We start from the raw sequence: 21137 nt of genomic DNA on the forward strand, positions 1-21137 counted from the left end.
CTTGCTGTACTGTCCCCTGTGTCATACCTGATCAGAGGCAAATAATGTGTTTATGTGTTAGTTTAGCGCAAAACAGGCCACTAACTCTAACCTGGAAGAAAAAGAAAAGCATCTGCTAGTCTTCACACAAATGAGGCCTGCTGTCGGGAAAATGCGTCATATTATTTTGTTTCTGAGTCTTGACTCTATTTTCCCGAAATACCTGAATCCACACTATGCTGTGAGGAAGAAACTGTGTTTTTTTTATTGGTAATGTAGAGACTCTTATAGATGAATCCATTAAGTAAATATTGAAATGCTTCAGTCTATTTTTGAGCAAAGTTTTATGTTTATGTTTTATGCTGTTAACTTTGTCTGACCCATCTTTATCTTTTAAAAGCAGATTTAGGGCTAACAAGCAGTCAGAAGAAGAGGTTGGTTTGGACCTATGTTTTTGTCTTGTGTAAATGGGTTTGTTTTTAAAGCAAACAGCTGGTGTCAAAAATTATTTGCATCTAAATGTGTGGAAATTATCAAAATATTGTTAGTAGCTCGACCTAATTTTCAACGATTCATTGATTCACCAGCTGCCCCCTTTTCTTCTCACATGAGCAGGTATTTAAAATGAATTATACTTTTGTTAAAGAAGTCTGATAAGCATATGCATAATCTATTCCATTAACAAAGCTTTATCTTTTCTCATCGAGAGTTGATTACTTCGTTAGACACTGTTGGGTGAGTGTCATTCAGCGGACCTTCAGTTGTTGAGCTATTCATAGCAACACTTCGGTCTGGATATAGCATTCATTGGCTGTTAGGTCGCCTGGGTCAGCATTTGAAAAGCCTTAATCGCAGACACTGAAACATACTGCTAATGCAATTACATATCTCAGTCTGTCTCATTAGATCAAAAGAGCTTTAGTTTATTATGTGGAAGAAAGAAGGTCTGCATCTTATAAACAAATACATTAGACAGAATGAATGAATATGACAAACATTTTAATTTAAGAAGCTTAATGAAATTATGCAATTATGTGGTGCTTTCAGCATGTTTTAATTCTACTTATGTGTGAAATGACATCAAATTACAACATTTACAAGGTTGTTTCCTCTGATTTCTGATGTACCAACAATCTTTCTGTAACAGACTATCATAATCAGCTCTCAAGGAAGCAGCATAATAGCTCACTTATCACAGGCTTTCAGTATAAATGATTAGCAAGTGCATGCAGTGTGAATCACAGCAGAGCAGAAAACATATTTGAAGAATAAAGTTAGCAACTAACATAAAAAATACCACATTTTTTATTCCATGATTTCTTTGTACTTTCGTGGTTCTAACTATGGTGGTAAAGATACGACATATTCAAAATCACTTAACAGCTTTACAGTAATAACAAAAAATTACAAACTGAAAACATCATGTCCCAGGGATAGGCCTGAGCACTCCATCCCGACCAGACTGACCTAAAATGTATTTCCTGCACTTTGATTAAATGACTGCAAAATACATTCATATTTTAGAAATCCACAGCAAACTTACTGTGAAGCCACATGGCAATGACGCAGATAGATGGATTAATAATATTGATTATAACATATGATAATCATCCAAATCAGACGGCAGTCTTCAGAGGGACCCATTCCTGATTAGTTTCGCTCGGCTGTTTGGGGTTCTGGTACGACAGTCTCACAAATACAACAATGAGGATAGTTCCTGAAATTAAAATGATAATAATAAAAAGCTATATTATGACTTATTGGTCTGTAGAATACAGTAAAGTATTGTATACTCAAGGCCCTGCAACACATACAACTAAAACTATTCTAATTTATTCTCAATTGCGTGGGTGTGCAGGAAATGTCATAATGACATGGAAACGACTTTCATCAGCCTCTCTGCTTACCTATGACTGCAAAGGTGCCGAGCAGAATTCCCACTGCAGACTGAATAGTTGGCATGCCTTCCAATGGTTTGGCAGCCATTTTGCAGTTCCCTCTGACATTGCAGGGACAAACTGTCACTAACAGAAGAAGAAGGGAAAACACAAAACGTTTCACAACCTAGGAATCTTTCACAGAGCAAATAGCTCTGACAAAATAAACAGCACAACTCACTAGAAATTCATCATCTTGTTTAAGACTGATACTTGATTTTAAAATTCAAGGACAAAGACATTGCTGGTATTGATAAAATATCACCAATCAAAATCCAAATTCAAGAGGAGACGATACAAAATATGATTTTCTTAAATAAGAATTAGTCGACATTAATTTAATTGAAAAACAGACACAGACACCAAGGCCCTGCTCAAACCAGTGTGTGCTGACACTGCTCGAACCAGATGTTGTTTAAGATCAGAATGAAACCCATCTAGACAATTAACGAAGATGTAGTAGCATTCTCAGACAGCAGGTGCCAAATAGAGATACACATACACATACACACAGAATCATATCGAAAGGTATAAGAAGATCTCACAAGCTAAGGTCACTTTGAATTTCTGTGCATGCTGCCATGCACATGTGTCTGTGTCGTTCTGTTCAATAAATTCTTCGTAAGAGGCTAACCAAGACGAGTCCGACTACTCTTTTCTCACAACTCTGCACCTACACCTCATTCCCTCAACCGTATGCTAACCTCTGGGTGACAAGTTATGTTTAATTTTCTGTTATGTGTAAGGTGTCAGAAGTGGGCAGAACACAATCTTAAGAGAGCTGTGCAATCATGAGCCTGGAAAAATAATTTGTAAAGCCCCACCACATCATTAATAAACAAGAACACAGCTAGGACAGGCCGGCATGCAGGGCTTGATCTCTATCGATTGTTCCAATGCTCTTGTCCCGTAATCTCCCTGCCCTCACCACAGCACATGAGCAGAAGTGTCAGCATTACCTGGCAAGTTTATGAAGGTGCTCCTGGGAGGAGAGCTGCTGTCAGAGATGGTGAAAGGCACAGTGTAGACCTCAGGGGCCAGGTATGGGATGTTTAAAGACAAGTTGGTGTGAGTATCTGAGTGTTAGAAAATAACAGGATCTCAGATAACATTGCTTGATTGATGAGGTAATATTTGCCTCGTGCCAAAGTATGATTACATTCAATTGTCATCAAAACTCTGTGAGATAACCTATCATAATAGCAAATGTGTGTTGCCTGATACTTGAAATAAATGGATAACAAAAAACATTAATCATAAAAGCATTGTTTTCATCATTTCTATACACATAACAGAATATCTTAAAACTTCCGCTTATTAAAGAACCTAAATAAGCAAAACCACATCCATATAACTTCATAGCTACACAGGAAACACAATGAGAAAGACTGATGGGGCAGTGGATGGAGTGGTCTGGAGCCTGTCGCTCTTTATCTTATCTCTGTCAATCAGTCGAAAATACAAGCCTGGTTGTATGACGTAAAAACCCTGCCCTGTGAGGAGAAGCGTTTTATCAAGCTGTTTGAACCCTTATCTGAGGGTCTTTAACTCTGCACTTGCACCTTACTATCACTCTCCTTAGTGTTCCATTTGTCAGACAGGGAAATACAACCTCTTCAACCCTTCTCTATACGCTGTTAATGTTGATGCATTTATTCATTTTGCAAGGTGGATGTGTGACTCACCTGCTTACCCAGAACTATTTTCTGTGGCTGCGAGAACAAAAAGTATTTTTTCATTAAAATGCCATTAACCATCCACGCAAACTAGACGTGTCACTTTTTTCCTCCTTTATGCAATGAAAAGTCATTTCAAGAGGAATAGGAGCACGCCACCTCCTGAACTGATTTTCTGCATAAAAAAAGATCTGTTAGTCAAGGCCCTGAAAAACTGAAAAATGAATGATGATCGTTCTTTTCATAAGAGGCTTTGGTTGTGACAAACTGTGCAACTCTGTAGCAAATTATGCTGGCACAAGTACAGCCTTGCCTGTGACCAGGTGCAAAGCATTGTGGGAGAGTCCTCTTTTAGCCCCACATTAGCTGTCAGGAAACCAGTGGTGACGCCAAAGAAATTACACAGAAGATATAATTACAGCTTGGCTCAATCAATACCAAACAGGAACAGGGGAGTGAAAGAGAAACAGGAAAAAAACCTGAGAGGGAACCGTTTGAATGATTTAATGACAGACGTCATAGCTGTAAATAGTTGGCATGAAATGAACCCAACACTAGCAGTTTACAGCTGAAAAAATAGCATGATTACATTATACCTCCTATTCAAGACAGGATATATGATGCAGAGAGGAGCCAGAGAACTCAAATTCTTTGACGTTCAGGTTTCATGAATGTCAGTTTGTTTCAGTCAAAGGTAATTTAAAACATTCAGCACACAGTGGCAAACTTGATGTCCACTGGCTCAATTTAAAAATCTATTTATCAGTAATGTCACATTGCCTGACCCTCTGGCTGGATGGCCACAATCAGTCCTCTCCAATAAAATAACTTCCGACAGAGCAGCTTCACAGTTTCCTTTTACTATACAAGAAGCTTTTGAATCTTAAACATCATCAAATCACAGATTAATGTTTAAATATGTCACATGTTAAAGGACAAAACGAAAATGACATCTGTTTCATTTATCACATAACAAATCGTATTGATATGATCTGAAATGTGTTAATCAGTGAATATTATTTGAGATTTTGCAGAAATATTTGTAGTCCTACTAATGTCCTGTTTGTTTCCCACCACAGTTCGCTGTGTGTGATGTAGCTTTCAAGAGGGAAAGTGAGATTCGATCACTGGAAACACATGTGGAGACACATTGTAATGCCAGAGGTGGACTGATGTACTCAGAGCAGTTCAACTTGTCAACTAAGACACATTAATATCAGGGCCTATGGTTCAAATATTGCAGGGTGGTTACCAGATTTTGGTAGGTTTTGTGGGCTGACATAAGCAGATTATTGTATCCATTCAGCAGCACTCTGGCTGATTAGATGTTTTGATGCAGATTGGCAACACATTCTCATTCCCGTGTCATCATTTACTGATGTTTAGTGAAGTTTTCAACATACAGGGATCTGCTGTACCACCACAGTTATCCTTCTGGTAAGTCACACATGGGCTGCATGAATAGTAAAGAGCATCTGGGAAACATTCTCTAATTCAGGCTTACCACCAATTAACATTTGGCCCTTTTCCACTAGTGCCAACTTGGCTCTACTCAACTCGACTAGACTCTACTCGGTTTAGGTAATTTTCCATTATGACTGAGTACCACCTCGATGTGAGTAGGGTCGTTATGGCAAGGTGGCCCGAAACTCCTATGACGTCATTTCTATGCGACACAGACAAAACACAACACAACAATGGAGGACGGCGATGGTATACTTGCTGCTCGGTCTATGGCTTTTTGTCAGACTGAAGGTCCTTGTTGACGATCACAGAAATAATAAAAATTGCCCGATAGCTGTTGCCAGGTTTTTAAACATGCCAGGGTTCTTGTGAAGGAGTCGCTTCATTGACTCATCCAGTGATGTCACTCCCTGGCTAATCACTGGCCTGTAGAGATCATGTTTTCGGCTCGCTTGGAACCCCGTCCGAGTAGGTGCTAAAAACGTACCTGGTATCAGGTGCTACTACCTAATGGAAAACCCTAAAAACTCAGTCAAGTCAAGTTGAGCCTAGTATGTCCAAGTGGAAAAGGGCCACTGTGTAAGGATGTTTGGAGGGGATGAGATGAGGATGACACTCAAGTTCCAATCAAGACACGTGTTTGAGTCTTTATTTTGACTTCCTAAGATTTCTATAGCAACACTTCTGTTATGGTACATCTGTTATGTTACCAGCATGGGAAAACCGTGCACAGCTGAATGTCAAGCTTTGGAAGTAGTCTGTGCATTCAAAACTGATGCAGCAGGCTCCTCACCAATCCAGTGATATTAAACCTTATCTAATTACACCTAGAAAGCAGATGTAGAAAAGTAGCTTAAGAGAGTTTCTCCTAACATGGTCTTGTAGATCATGAGGCTTGTGCTGTATGCTTTGGTTTGACCTTGTCTGCATTCTCCTCACCATTAATAGGTGTTAGCTTCCAGTTACGCCGAACTGTGACATCACTGCGGAGGGAGAAATTTAGTCGACCTCCGTGTTGTGGTCCATCGCTGTCCCGTGAAGCCAGAACCAAAGCTTGGTCTTCCCACCGAGGCGTGCACAGGTACTTCCAGGAATAGTCTCCGACCAGCACCGGACTGTTGTCATTCACATCCAGGATTTGGACAGTCACCAGTGTGGATGCAGACAAAGAAGCATTTCCTAAAATGAATTTAAAGTAACAAAGTTGTAGTTGTTCTCCTTATCAAAAGCTGCTAATTACCGGCCTAATTAATAAAGAAAGAGTCTATTCATCCATCTATCCATTCACTTCCTATACCCGCCTAATCCAATTCAGGGTCGCGGGAGGGTGGATGGGGGCTGGAGCCTATTCCAGCTGCCATTGGGTGACAGGCAGGGTCCACTCTGGATGGGATGCCAGTACAAAGAGTCTATTTAATTAATATTGAAAAAGACGTATATCATCTTACGTCCATCCACTGCAATGACCTCCATGGTGTACGTGCTGTTCTCCTCTCTGTCCAAGGCTTGTACAGTCTTTAGCTCACCAGAATACTTCCCAATTGAGAAGTATTTCTTGGTGTCTCCTTGAAGAGAATATCTGCACAGATAAGACATGTATCTCTGTGATAAAAAAAAACTACATCATTTAAAAAAAAGGAAAGTTTTACACCTCTGTTGGCCTGAATTTGTTACCTTATTGGGTGAGAATCGGGATCATAACCTCGGATGGTGGCAATAACCCGCCCTGGTTCTTCCCCCTCTCTGACAGTCACCTCATAATGACTTTGAGACAGGATTGGACCCTCATTCACATCGTCAACATAAATAGAGACGGTTGCTGTGGATGCAGGACCATACCGGCCACGGACCAGAGCAACTGGATTCTGGGCACTAAGCACCAGGATGTACTCACTCTCACGCTCAAAGTCCAACACCTGTAAAAACATGCATGCGCTTGTTCAGTCATGTACAGTACAGAAATTTACTGACAAAAGTATGATGGTCAAACACACCCACACTAACAAAGATGTTGCTTAATTTATCATTTGGGTAGCGCTTAAAAAGACAAATCTACACAAGGTTGATAGATCTCCCAATTGCCTGAAACTGACACAAAGGCAACAATAAAAATGTAATTTCTAGTTATTTAATTACAAACACACTGACAGCCACAAAACACCACGTGGTCTTTGCCAGCAGCAGAAGGACACAGTACAGTCCCATGTGTCCACTCTGCTTATTTGACTTCCAAGAAATCTGGATTCACTGGCAGAGTATTTCTGTAAGTCCTTTTTTTTTCTTCTTTTTTTGTTTTTCCTTTTTTTGCTTTATTACTGTATTTCTAATACAAAGCAGATATGGTTTATATGGAGAAAAGCTGAAGTTTCAGTGTGTCTCTAATGAAACATTTTCCATGATGCTGCATGTGTGCGACTGCTACTTGACAATGTCCCCGATGTAAACTAGATAAGCTACTGTTTAAACAGCAGCATTTTCATGGAAATTCTTGACTATAAAAAGAACATGAAAACAAATACCAAACAAATCTGTTTCATACATCTTAGCACCTTTGTTATTTCTGTAAGGTGGGCATCATGTTCTATATTTGGGCCCAGATATATTCTGCAAAATGGGAGTAGAATATTCCAGGTGGGGCTGCACAGTGGTGTGGTGGTTAGCACCGTCACCTCACAGTGAGAGGGTTCCAGATTCAACTTTCTTTCTGTGTGGAGTTTGCATGTTCTCCCCGTGTATGCGTGAGTTCTCTCCGGATACTCCAGCTTCCTCTCACTGTCCCAAAACACCCATGTTGGGTTAATTGGTGTCTCTAACATTGTCCTTAGGAGTGCGTGTGTGTGGTTGTATGTCGCGTTTGTCTCTGTGTGGCCCTGTGATAGACTGGCGACCTGTCCAGGGTGTACCCCGCCTCTTGCCCGATGACCACTGGGATAGGCTCCAGACCCCCCACGAACCGACCGACGGATTAAGCGGGTATAGAAAATGATTGGCTATTCCAGGTGATAGGCTTGTCATTATCTGAATTCTAAAAATAGTAACTGTGACCTGGTCACTTTAACTTTAGGACTAAAAGCAGTTTCATTATGAAGCTGTGGTAAGAGAAATTATATTTTTATAATCTTTACAGTCATTTACAGTTACTTTGAAAGAATCCTGACGAAGGAAATGTCAGATGAATTAGATTATTTGAATGTAATCTTCTGAATCCTGCCCTGATGTTTGTATTTTCGGTCAGCTGAATGTGCTCAGTCTTGAAATAAAACAAAACATTAAACAAAAGACATTGCATGACATCATGCTGCTAAGACACATTGTGTCTCCATTGCCTAGGAGAAGTAACACAAACCTTGGAGAATAGATAAGTGCTGTTGTTGCATCCAACAAGTCACTGTGTATCAGTTTATCAGAATATGACTCTATGCATACTACTACAAAGACATGACGCAGTGATCACAATTTTGTTTTACTTTTGAGTTTTAAACTGACCCAAAAGCGTGAATCACGTTTCAGTAAACTGTTATCATCACTCTTAGACTGACAGTTACAGTAATACCCAATAATAAAAAAGTGTTCTGCACTATGTTTACCATCTAATTTGATCCATCTGCCATTTGGTGTTGAGCAGAAGCAGAAGGCTGTCGTGGATTTTTGACCTCTGATGAAAAAGAGCCCAATGAGAGCATCAGAATGGTACCAACAACATAAATCCTCCATAAGTGGTGCTTTTTGTGATTGACTTTTTGAAATGATGAAGTCAATAAATTGCCACGAATGTTGCTGCAGAAGAAAATGTCCTGCTACACCACTAGAATGGTAGTGGAGGAGATGATGTAGAGAAAGTACAGCACATCTTCTCATAAGTTCTACGCCATCTTGGAATCTCAATCATCCCTCGCTGATGGGCTACAGAGATGCTTGTAAAGATGCTCCTGTCTACCTATTTGTGGCTTTAGCTTGGAAATTTTGCAAACGCACCACCTGTGCCATGCTCAGAAAGTCACAAAATTAGGAGGCCCTTCGTCTGCCAAAACAACACTGAAGTGCACCTGGAACCAGAAGTAGAGGTGTTACTTCTGTGAGAGAATAACAACAGCAGCCATTAACAAAGATCTTGTTTTAGGTAAGAAAACCCAAAGCACTGCTGTGAAAAAAAAAAAAAAATTCTTCATGAGTGCCGTCTTTAACATACATGTTGCCATTTCCAACTGTTACGAGCTTAGTTTGTGTCATGGCAAGTTATTTTTCTTTCTGCTTATGCATTTGCACTGATTTTTTATTCCCTTGTGGGATTCTTTACATTCTTTATGATTAATAAGACCAGTCAGTGTGCTGGTCCACTGTAATACAATGTTAGTTAAAGGACAGTATGGAAAGGAGAGATAATATTACACTGTACATGAGGTACGTAGTGCTCATTACTCATTTGTAAAAGGTTGATCTGTGACAGTGAGCAGCAGCTGGCTGTGCTCCTGCTGCACTTATTGTTGAGACTTGTACTGCTGCTGCTGCATTTTAGTCTATGGTACAGTGGATATTCCAAGACTGTCTGTGACAGATGTGTTGCCGAAACAACAAATAAAGTAACCTCCATGCGCTTTCACTACCGAAACACAAACTGATTGCATGCAGTATTTAACATCTATTAAATTCTGAGAGTCACAGCCATAATTCTGAAAACAATGACACAATTGTGGCAACAGACGCAGTCAGTGTTAGCTGTATTGTTTCATGTCTGTAGTCTTAGCTACAGCCTGTCTTGGCAGCATTCCACTAGTTTTCTCCTTCATTGTGTTTATTGCAGACTTGAGAATGAACAAGCTCAATGGCAGTCACAATCCTATGTGCTACAAAAACATGTTTGCTTTGTGATTTCGCCTCGTGAGTTTGTGTGTATGTGAGTGCATGTGAGTGTGTCGCTGAAGCAAAACGTGCTCCTACTAAGACAAATCTACTGTAGCAGGGACTCCCATAAAGCTGCATTCTCACAAATGACAATTTAATAAATGGCAAGTGAGGGGGCTGCGTATTTGTATTTGTACAAGCAATTCTCTAAATGATGTATCCTTATCTGGTGTATAAACATACAATATTTTCTGTGATAGGTATAGTTCAAGAACTTGCAAGATGGTCTCTAGTTTTATTAGACTTCAAGAAATTTGTTATAATGTTACAAATCCTCCACTTGTTCGTTCTATATTTACCTCAAAATGTTTATTCTTTAGCATGTGTGCTAATTGTTTGCCTGTTCTATTAGCAGTGTGTCTTATAATTAAATGAGTCTGCTTTCTGACGCTGACCTCACACTGTAACACGTCGATGAATTAAAGGATTTACTCAAGTTCATTTTATTCCACTGCGACTTCACTTGTGAAAGATTTAAGCTTCAATTAAACGGTAAGCTAAATAAACAAAGTTAGTTACAGAGATATCTCACAAGGTCGCGGCATGAGCTTTAAACACGGCCTCCCAAAAAGACACTGCCTGACATCACCTCTAAAAAACAGAGTGTCGATCTCATGAAATTCATCAAGATTCACTTTTAAGCTTTGGACATCTGCTTTGTCTCAAAGGTGCATGTGCGACTCCCAGTTCAATCACTTTCATTCTCACACACAGAGGTTATATGGAAATAATAGACTGCCTCCTGCCTGGTCCACTTGCAGTGAGCAGACCGTTGGAGTAACACACACAAACACACACAGACACACGCTCGTTCCCCCCCAAAACACCCTGCTGGATTATAGGAGGCAGACAAAGGGTGATGCGCTCTGGGGACAGGAGAGATTATTAGAAAAAAGCATTCTATTGTCATCAGGACTCCTTATATCTGAGACATGTGAGACTGGTATACTGACATATTGGAATATTCTTTTCTTTCATCCTTTTAAATAAACACGCTGCAAGATTAAAGTCATGCCCTCATAAAATGACTTGAGTTGTACGTGACTGCTATTTTGGCACAGTAAACCAGTGATACCTTAGGACTGACTACACACACACACACACACACACACACACACACAACAAGGACAAATGCAAGCCAGCATGCCACCTATGTGATGAGACATTATCCTCTTGTCATGTTATACTATGATATTGGTGGGTGTTACAAAAAATCATTAGCGTGGTCAAACATGTGCGTAAAGAGGCTTCAAGATGATGTGTGCTGTTCACCTTTGAGAGAATGAGTGAGACTTCATTGGTCTGCTTGTCTGTCACTAACGTAAAGACATCCTCCTCGTTCCCAGACTCTAAACGGTAGTCCACCTGCCAGCTGTCTCCACCTCGAACATCTGCATCTCTTGCCAACAAAGCTGTCACTGTGGTGCCCACTGGAGCATCCTCTGGAATGTGAAAAGGTCCATACTGGTGTGGAGGAAGCAGAAAATGGATGATCACTGAGCAGAAAGCACAGAAATATTGACAGAAGTAAACCTATTTAGATATTATTCTCAACTGACTCTGCTTCAACAGCTGCATACATTTTTAAATACTCAAATATTTATTTCATTATCTGACCACAGTAGGTTTTGTCAAGGAGCTGTTTATATTGCAAATTTGTGGTTGCCAGTAAAAGTCACAGATGACTGACTATCCAATTTTCGGTTGAGATGGAATGCGACTACACATGTGAAAATATGTTTCCACCCTCTTGCCTTCCTGGTGCTAGATGACCTTTATTCACCAACCTCTGTGTGTTTAGACAGCCGTTTAATCTGCCACTCACAGATGTCATCCAGTGAAGCAGCCATGCCTGTGATCTGGCTGCCCCATCCACAGCACTGCTGAACCCAGCCCTGTCACCACTCACCCCCCACAGCCTTCACATTGCCATGGAAAAAGCTGCTCTCCTCAGGCGTGACCTGCTCAAGAGCATTTTCCACCTCTGTGTTTGTGTGTGTATGAGTGCGGCTGTGGTAACCATTATCTGAGCAGGTGTTTGTTTTTGCTGCTTGAAAATGGGCATTCAGCAATGATTGATGGACACACATTTGATGGAACAAAAGCATGAAATAATACCATAATAGTAGATGTTATCAAAAATATATTGAGTTTTACAGAATCTGTAATCAACTGATTTGTCTTTATCTTTTTAACTGCACTATAGACTGGATAAAAGAGATTGATGATGTCACAGTTGCATCATCTTTGGGTTAATAAGATACCACTTTAAGGCAGTGAGTTTGCTATTTTGGCTTTTATGGAGCTAGAAGTGACCATATTTACAATGTGAAGGATGTGTTGGTGTTTTTTTTTTTAACTTTATTGGACAAAGACATTTCTCTAAAGCCTAATATTTTCCCAGTCATGGGCTTATTTTCAACGGAACCACCAGCACACCAGTAAAAGAAGATTTCACTCACTTTACAGTCCAAACATTCATGCTTGAGGTCTACATCCCAAGCCTACTGTTAAATCTCACATCAGTGCATCTTTATCTTGTTTCAAATAAAACATTCCTACACAGCGCATCATGCCCCTGCAGTCTTTTAGTGTCACTTTGGTTTGACAGAGAATTGCTAGAGACTACTTCCCAATTATCACAGCACGATGGCTCTCCCACATATTTTCCATCCCTCATGACTTTTTGTGCCCTCCTCTATTATGCAGCTCAAGTGGGCAGAAGTGAGGGGATTTTCTGTTACTGCCTATTTTTCTTTAAAACTAACATTGTTGCCAGCAAAGTTGGAAACCACTGCTCCTTTTAATGCAGGGCTTAGGACTGCAGCAACAATGTCACCTTGGTCAACTGGATGAATAAGAGATAAAGAAGGGTACTGTATATATAGCTCCGGGAGGTATTTTCATTACTGCAAATGAAAACAAGGCATCTATTGCAAACAAATATCGTGAGAGTATAATGGCTAAGATTACATTATTTCTTGTGTAATTTCTAAGTTATTAATAGATGGAATTAATTATGATGCAAATTTAGAAGGAGTGGAAATAGTCTCCATAGAAAGCTGAATCAGATTACACTCTTAAAAACACTGTTTACTTAGAGCACAAAGAGCTATAAGCCTAAGATTAGTGGTCATATCTTGTTCCCTGCCAGGAAAATTAGATCAGCGACATTCAGCACACACTCACAGTCTGCTGTCCAGTAGCTACTTATCATGATGATGTTTACCCTGCATTTCTTCCTGAGATACTGTTTATGAAGCCCCCGGAAGATGTGTCAGGGTTGTGTTAGTTTCAACATGTGCTGTCGTACCTCATGTTGGGAGAAGACTGGTGGGTTGTTGTTCTCATCCTGAACGGTCACAACCACAGTGCAGGAACTGTTAAGACCTGCCAGGGACATCATCACAGCTTCTGTTAGTGACTCAGGGTCAGCCCTTCACACAAATTAAATATGCTGAAGGAAGAGCAAGTACCCAGTATTTCTTCCATCACACCCTGAGTACATGAGTCATGCTGATCACAACATCTGTCACCCCAGAGGCATCTATACATCCGCTTGACTCTTACACATCAATGAAGCTACTGACGCAGTAGATTTTCGCTGTGATAACCTTTGGAACATTAGCTGCTTTAACACTTATGATCACAGTTCTCTCTTACAACAACTTGCAGCTTAACTGACAACAATTTCTTAATCATAAAAGGACAGGATAATTTAAAAATATATGAAATTATGCCTTAATGAATATTTTCAGTAATCTGTAACTTAATCTGTCTCGGCTATCATATGCATCAGTTTGACTACCTTTTTAAAAATCAGTTCACCTCTTCAAATTATTCTCTTTTTCATCCCAAAATTTAGAGACAAGGAGAAATGATCTATAATGTTACAGAAACTTCTATGTTACAGGTGTGTTGGATCATTTCTACCCAAAGAAGTAATTATCTTTGAGGTCAAAAGAGATTCTTAGAAATGTATACATACATATGATTACTCTTCTTTCTTATGTATCCCACTTTTACATTTTTACAGTTTGAAAAGAGGCAAAAGTTTTATTCTGGGGCTACGTTTATAATTTCCACCAGACTAAATCACCTGTTACCTAAAAACTGTACAGATGGCCATAAAGGTTTGCTATGTGTATCTTTTTGAATTCCTAAACATGCTCACTTTTGGTAAATCTGACCAACCAAGTTTCAATAATGTAACGAAATACTGCTTTTATGGTCCTGTTATTTGGGATATTTTTATTATCGTATCGATACTCATTTTTAAAGGGAAAAAAGGATTTGATTGTTTAATTATATGCAGCAGGTTTAGTAGTCACAACAATGATAATTATAATAATAATAATCACACATTATATCTTTTATTTATCTCTAATATTCCATTAGTCCCAACACAATATTCCTCAAGTTAAACAGCACAGGTGTCTTTTTTTGTGAGACTAACAATCAAACTATAAGGAAGACTGTATTTTGCACACATATTGTACACTGATTCACCTTTGGCATCCTCAGCAGTGATGGTTAGGGTGTACTGTGGTGCTGTACCCTCCATACTGTCTGCCTGGACAGAGATGACGCCTGAGTCCCGGTCCACTCTGAAAAGGGCACGAGGACTCTCTGGAATTTGCCCGACTAAACGGTAGAAAATTCGAACATTGTCTGTCTTGGGATCGTCATTGTCGGCTGCCTGCACTGTCAGGATTTCGGTCCCTGGGGATAGATACAGTACACCAGTAAAGAGCAGTAAAAGCAGTAAATGTAGATTGTGAGAGCTTCGAACTGATTTGTAAGGTATTTTTGAAAAACAAATATCTTTCAATAATACTTTTTGTTTTACAACAATTTGCATTTATCTTTATGTTTACAGTGGATATAGATTTCCAGTATAGCAAGTCTTGTGCATTTCTTTTTTCTTTGTGTCATTAAATTAAAGAACCTGAAATGTTTTTCTCTCTGTGATATGTTGCAGTCTCTTGAATGAGAACAGAAGGATATAACAATGGCCCTCTCATTTAATCCTCACTCAGTGATTCCATTTAGATTAACAGATTGTCCTGTTTAGTTCATTTCCCAGAATCAAATCGCTCTAAAAGCTTTAACAAAAAGGCTTTTATGCTGGGACCTCAGATGTCACAACACACCATGTGCTTTTTATGAGGACGGGGGGAGTGAGCATGCTTTCCCTGTGTCCTGGCAAAAGTCCTAAAAAGCTTGCTCAAACGGTATCTTGCACTGAAGACCATGTTTGCATAACATTGCTGTGGAACAACATTACCATTATTGTTTCATGATCTTAACTAACTTAAGAAAATTGCTGACCATTTAAACTTCTATAGGTTGCAACCCAATTTTCATAAAAAGTTCAGTAAGAATTAAAAATCACGTACACACTTCAAAGCTTTATTGAATTAGATAACCCAACATGTCAAATGCTAAAGCTGAGAAATTTGATTAGTTAGATTCATGGCAGTATAACATTCAAACCTTTGAATGTCCTCACTAAAAAAAAAACAAAAAACATTTTTTTTCTTCATTTCCTTGGAACATTAACAGAGTAACACATTTTTTATTTTTTTTTAAAGGTTAAACAAGATACTGTACTGAAATGTGAGCTCTAGCAAAGTATATCAGGAGAGTGAAGGGTTAAGAATATTCTCTGAGACTTTTTCAAAGCTGTTAGTTACCCCGAGCGGCCAGCTCCTTGACCACAGTGTGGTACTGTGCCTGTGGAAAGGTAGGTCTGTTGTCATTGGCGTCGCCCACCATCACCCTCAACTCCACAGGCTTGGCAATCTCTCTGCCATCTGGACGCTCAACCACAATGCTGATTTGGAACTGATGACGTCAAACACATAGTGTGAAAAATATGGTCATCTGGTTAGGTAGGAGTTTGACAGAATGACCTCAGATCAGGTAAAGCATTGCATCGTAGTCTGTTACTTCTGTTTATACTGTCGAGTTAACAGAAGTTGCACTTGACATATTGTGGCTAAAAGTTCAAATTGTTGACCCATAGTGCGTGAAAGTTCCTGCTTCAGGACATTTCTCTGTTCATTATGTATCTCTGGCAGATGGGGACACAAAACTACAATGTGAAAGGGCTTCCCTGCCACTACTACAAGCAGATCAAGCTGTACCAAGAAAACAGATTTTTCATAATTAAATGGGTTCTAAACACCTCCACAAATAATTTCTCATTTTTGGTATAATGGTAAGTATCCATTTACAACCATTTAGTCACTTGTAAACACAGAGTAGCAAAGGCATTTAACTGCTTCTCTTCTTTGTCTTGTAACTGCCCTTCATTTGGTGTGCTGTCCGATTGCTACTAATTCATTATTCAATTTTGAAGTGTTATGAAGTACAACTATGAAGCCTAAGTAATGTCATCTGATATTGAACATGCTAAGCTAACACAAAAGCCATCAAGCGTTTGCAATCTTCCATGAAAAGAGAAAACACAAAAATGTTCATATCCAGTAATGTAGCTCTGTCTATCTTTGTTGTTCTTTGGCCACTTGAGTATTTGTGCCAAAATGTACTGTTCACTGAACCATTCAAAGCTCTCAGGAGCTTGAGCTGTTTGAACATCTGAAGTGTAAAATGCAAAAAATAAGCTTTTATTTGTAATCCTAACACTTACTATGATATTTCTTCAAGTGAGAGAAATAAGAAACAAACCCTTCAGCCTTAGAATCCTTGCTATAATACCATAATCTTTAGCCACAGGCAAGTTATGTCCAAGGAACAAAGTGCTTCATGTGTTGGGTTGTTTCCTTAATTAACTCTTTTTATTTCAGAAATAGAAATGTTCTCTGCTTTGTAGCAGTAATGTGTATCAGGGACCCTTCTTTGAAAGCTATTCGTGATATTAGGGAAGTTAATTAAAGTAGTAGTTTTAATTATCTCTGTTGATTTTAATTTGGATTATAAAATGAAAACCAGAAGATAATGAGCTTTTAATCTGTGAACTTTACCTTATGGTTAGATGTGAGATCACATGTTAAACAAACACAGTATAACAGAGTTTAAAAACAGAGAGAATGGACTCAATTTTTCTTGATTGTACTGTGTAGCATCTACATGGGGTTGAGATTTATTATAAAGTGCTGAAGATGTTTTGCTTCCAGTTACAGTACATACCTGGTCTTGTGTCTCTCTGTCCAGAGGGGCATTGAGATAAATGACTCCTTCTCTGCTGATGGTGAAGAGCATCTCTGGAAATTCCCCTTCCAGACTGTACTCTGCCTGACTTCCACTCCATTTGACCTGATTCAGCACGCATATGCATTAAAACATTTAACTGTCCACGCAATTGTACATATCTAAGCAGTAATCAGTAAATCATAAACCCAGAGAGATTTTTGTGTTCTAGAGGTCTGTGTGCAAAACCAAGCTATCATTTGTTTACATGACAAGGAGCCAACCTAATGCAATGACAATGATGGGGAACAGAGAGCACAGCCAAAACTAACGATGCCGGCTGAAGGGGATTTCCACTCTGCTTTACAACCCCTGACAGAGGGCTGTTCAGAGCGGCTGAAAGAACCCTAGTAGCCAACAAACAGCACCCAACAAGGACAGGAGCCCTGTCGTAGCACAGCTGATGCACACCCCAGGCATATGTATCTCCTCAACTCACTGTCACACACTCCCCTCTTGTTTTGGATGTAGCTGCTCAATTGCAAGGCTTTTATGTATACAAAGCCACTCCACACATCTGGCTGCCTCTCAGTGTTATGCTGTTTCCAGGCCTTAAAACTTAAAAGACATAAGATTAATGCTCACTCTATTTAAAGCTACAGAGAAAACATCTATGAAATCATCTGTTTTGCCTTGGTCAGTGTTTTAGTTTGCAGAGCACGTTCTGTCTCTTCTGATAGCTTGCACTTGAGCTACGTCAAGGAAAGACTGTGTCTGTGTTTGAGCGTTACACGAGCAGTGCGGGCTGGAGAGAAATCAGCTGCTCAATAACAAAAAGCCCCAGAAAGCCCTGCAATGAACCCTAACATCAGAGACGTTTTAAAATTCAGAGCAGAAACTGTTCATTCAGAGGGGAAAAAACTGGCATCCAATAATTCTGATGTCCAATATTCTTCATTCCAACTAAGGCAAAAAAAAAAAATGCTTCTCAAAGATGACCATCAAGTCAGAGAAAATAATCTTCAGATTATTTAAAAGAATAATGGCTATGTTTTTAAAACAATTATAATATGTAATGAAAAGGGCAAAAAACCCGACAATTATCACTGATAATCAATAATAGCTTTTTCATTCTTTAAATTACACTAATATCAACATAAGTATCTAAAAAAGTAAATGTGAATGTCTTGAAGGGAGCAGAGGTATATCTAATCTCTGAAGAACAACTGTTATTGACTTCACTTGAGAAAATTGATGGAATTCTATCAGTGTGTGCTTTCAAAATATTTTTGTTCATATATGAACAGCACGGCATTAGAAGTATTTGAGCAGAAATAAGGAAAGAGATGAGGTTCAAACCATTAAACCTCCAATAACCTGCAAACCAATAAAAAGGGGAGACGACCACACTGTATTTCTAATGAGACTCTGTTTAGATTCTAACAAATGCACGAGGAAAACGCTAGGCAAGCTCCCTCGCTGGTTGAGAGTGGTTAAAGTTTCAAGATATAAAGGGTGGCATGCAAAAAAATGTAGTACTCATCAAAATATATTCTCAGTGACCTAAAGAGAATTAGACATCACTTAAATCCACAAGACACAAAGTTAAAACTAACTAAGATGCCTGTATTCTTGAATTCTTTGAGCAGGATTGTTTTATGTATTTCCATCTTTTACAGCTTCAAAGTGAAAACTGGGACAGGAAACAAGAGGAAAAGGGCCTGAGGCAAAAGTTCGAGAACTCTCCATGGTCACAAATATCACAGCTTGTAAAAGTATTTTGGAGCCAGCTGAGAGCCTGTCAGATACGGTTTTGTTTATTTTTGCCCATTCCTCCATCCAAAAGTCTTTCCGCTTTGTTAGATTTTTTTTTGCGCCTTCTATTATGCTCTCCCCCTCTGAGATTTTCCCACAAATTTTCCATGATGTTGAAGTCAGGAGACAGTGAGAGTCATGGTAACACTTTACTTGCCACTCTTGAGGTTGTGTTCTGAGGTATGTTTAGGATCATTACTTTGTTGTAGAGGCCATTCTCTTGTCATTTTCCACTTTTTGTTTATCCAGTGTGATTTTTGGATCCAGAATTCTAATAATTTGACTGTTTTTCCCTATAATTTCAGTTCCAGTAGCTGCTAAACAAGACAAGATAAATTCATCCCTGTCTTAAAAAGCTGAAGAGGAATTCTTCCCTTGAGATTCTGCTCCCTTTTTTTTCTCTTCAAATGCATTTTAGCTCATTGCAGCTAAACTGTTTTATGTTTGAGAACCGTCATGAATGTTGTATTTGTGCGGGGTAACTGCTTAATATAATTCAACAGTTAAACAGTTAAAAGGAGCTTTTGTATTATTTCTAACAATCCTACAAGCAGTTCTCTCAGAGTGTTTTCTTGGTTCTCCAGACCTGAACTAGACCCCTTTCACTCTTGTTCATTCCATTTTTAAATTTATCAGTTATAAACTGAAGGAACACCATGCATTTCAAACCCTGTGCTCTCTTCACATGGTCTTTTCCTGCTTAGTGACCATCAAATATTTTGGCTTTCAGAAAGCTCCAGTAAGTTGCTGCTTGGAAGAAAGGACAAAGTTTGAGGAGTAGTGGTCCTGACATTTGCTTATCTTGGCCTTCACTAACGATAATCATCAATGAGTTATCTAAAAGTCATCTAAAAGTTGTCAGAGCACATACCCTCTTGTGATGCCATTTTTTCCTTCTTGTGTCTTTCCTCTTTTCCACAGTAAATATTGTGATACAAAACAAAATACACAAACCCATGTCACTCCAGCCATGGGCTGAAAGATGCTGTAAATCTCCACAGAACTACAGAGCAGATGATCGTTTTTAAATTAAAAGTGACTATTTTGATATAACATGGTCATTTGCAGAATTGCTGTCATGAAAATATTCAAAACAATAGTTTTAATGATGTTGCTATGCACAACACGATGTCACCTCTGATGACTAATGTTAGCAATGTTCGCACAAATGATACTGAACACTGATTATGAGGCTTTGACAAAGGTTTAGTGTGGCTAAAACTAATCCCACAATAAAATAATCAAATTTCCCCTCGAACACATAAACTGACAATTTGTTGCATTTCAGAGCCTTGACTCATTCATTTACAGGCACAGGGGCCTCTCGCCCACTCCAAAGTCTCAACAGATTGTACTGAGTTCAAGTAGTTGCATTGATTGCATTACATAATCAAAATTCTAGACAACCAGAAACACGCAGCAGATAACAGAATGAAATTAACCTCCAAAGGCCCAATGACGTACAAGATACTGATGAAAAACGCCTGGATTTGATATTTAAATTTTCAGCCAGAGGTTGGTTTGTTTTGGTTGATTTGATAGTAGAATCAAGGAAATTTATCACAACGGTCATCTTGTCTAACTTTTATGGAGAAAAGGATCACAGACAAGTGCAAAAGGCATGCAAAGCGTCAGTTTGATTCCGGCATCAATCACAACATGGAGGATGGCAGCAGGAGAAAGACAATATTTGTTCCAGCTGAGTGGATGTGTGGACATAACTGCTCCATTTATATTAGACAGTGAGGGAGTTGGATGCATAGAGTGGTTCTGTGAACACGACTATCTCTGCATGTGTCATAACAGTGGTTAGTCCCACCACCCACTGAGCACAGCAGTACACTCATGCGTGGGTGAAATGAGGCTTTCCCCAAGTAAAACACCATGTAAGCCTAATCTGTTTCTGTGCAATATAAAATGTGAATGAGGACTACTGAAACAGCGTAACCAAATGGTTTTCAAGAAGATGAGTTGTGGAGCAACAGAGGCTTCATTCCTGTCAACACATTTTATCAGGAAATAAAGTGAACACACGGAGGGAATGTGCTTGTTGAGGAATTTCCAGACAGCCTGGCCTACCAACAGACAGAGAAGTGATTTATCAAATTTCAAAGAAATAATAATAAAAAAAAAAACGTGTGAAGCATTTGTTATTTCGCATCGACCTACAAAAAAATATACTCTTGTACATTTGAATTCATCTTTGAAA

The 21137-nt window shown here is 39.1% G+C and overlaps 1 protein-coding gene across 1 annotated transcript in view; it reads right to left on the reverse strand.

Annotated features, from left to right (window-relative positions):
* Window positions 1-918: 918 nt before the first annotated feature.
* Window positions 919-21137, reverse strand: part of cdh16 (cadherin 16, KSP-cadherin) — a 28239-nt gene continuing 8020 nt past the window's right edge. Inside the window, exons 7-17 of the mRNA XM_072381314.1 lie at window positions 17114-17239; window positions 15655-15805; window positions 14468-14680; window positions 13272-13348; window positions 11231-11422; window positions 6731-6972; window positions 6505-6635; window positions 5996-6235; window positions 2876-2992; window positions 1887-2003; window positions 919-1696 (exon numbers count right to left, since the gene is read on the reverse strand). Of these exons, the coding sequence (XP_072237415.1) occupies window positions 1596-1696; window positions 1887-2003; window positions 2876-2992; window positions 5996-6235; window positions 6505-6635; window positions 6731-6972; window positions 11231-11422; window positions 13272-13348; window positions 14468-14680; window positions 15655-15805; window positions 17114-17239 (1707 nt within the window). The 3' untranslated portion in view covers window positions 919-1595. The remainder of the gene's footprint in view (window positions 1697-1886; window positions 2004-2875; window positions 2993-5995; window positions 6236-6504; window positions 6636-6730; window positions 6973-11230; window positions 11423-13271; window positions 13349-14467; window positions 14681-15654; window positions 15806-17113; window positions 17240-21137) is intronic.

Source organism: Leuresthes tenuis, unplaced genomic scaffold (genome assembly GCF_036924035.1).
Source record: "Leuresthes tenuis unplaced genomic scaffold, fLeuTen1.0.hap1 SCAF_2, whole genome shotgun sequence".
NCBI lineage: Eukaryota > Metazoa > Chordata > Actinopteri > Atheriniformes > Atherinopsidae > Leuresthes > Leuresthes tenuis.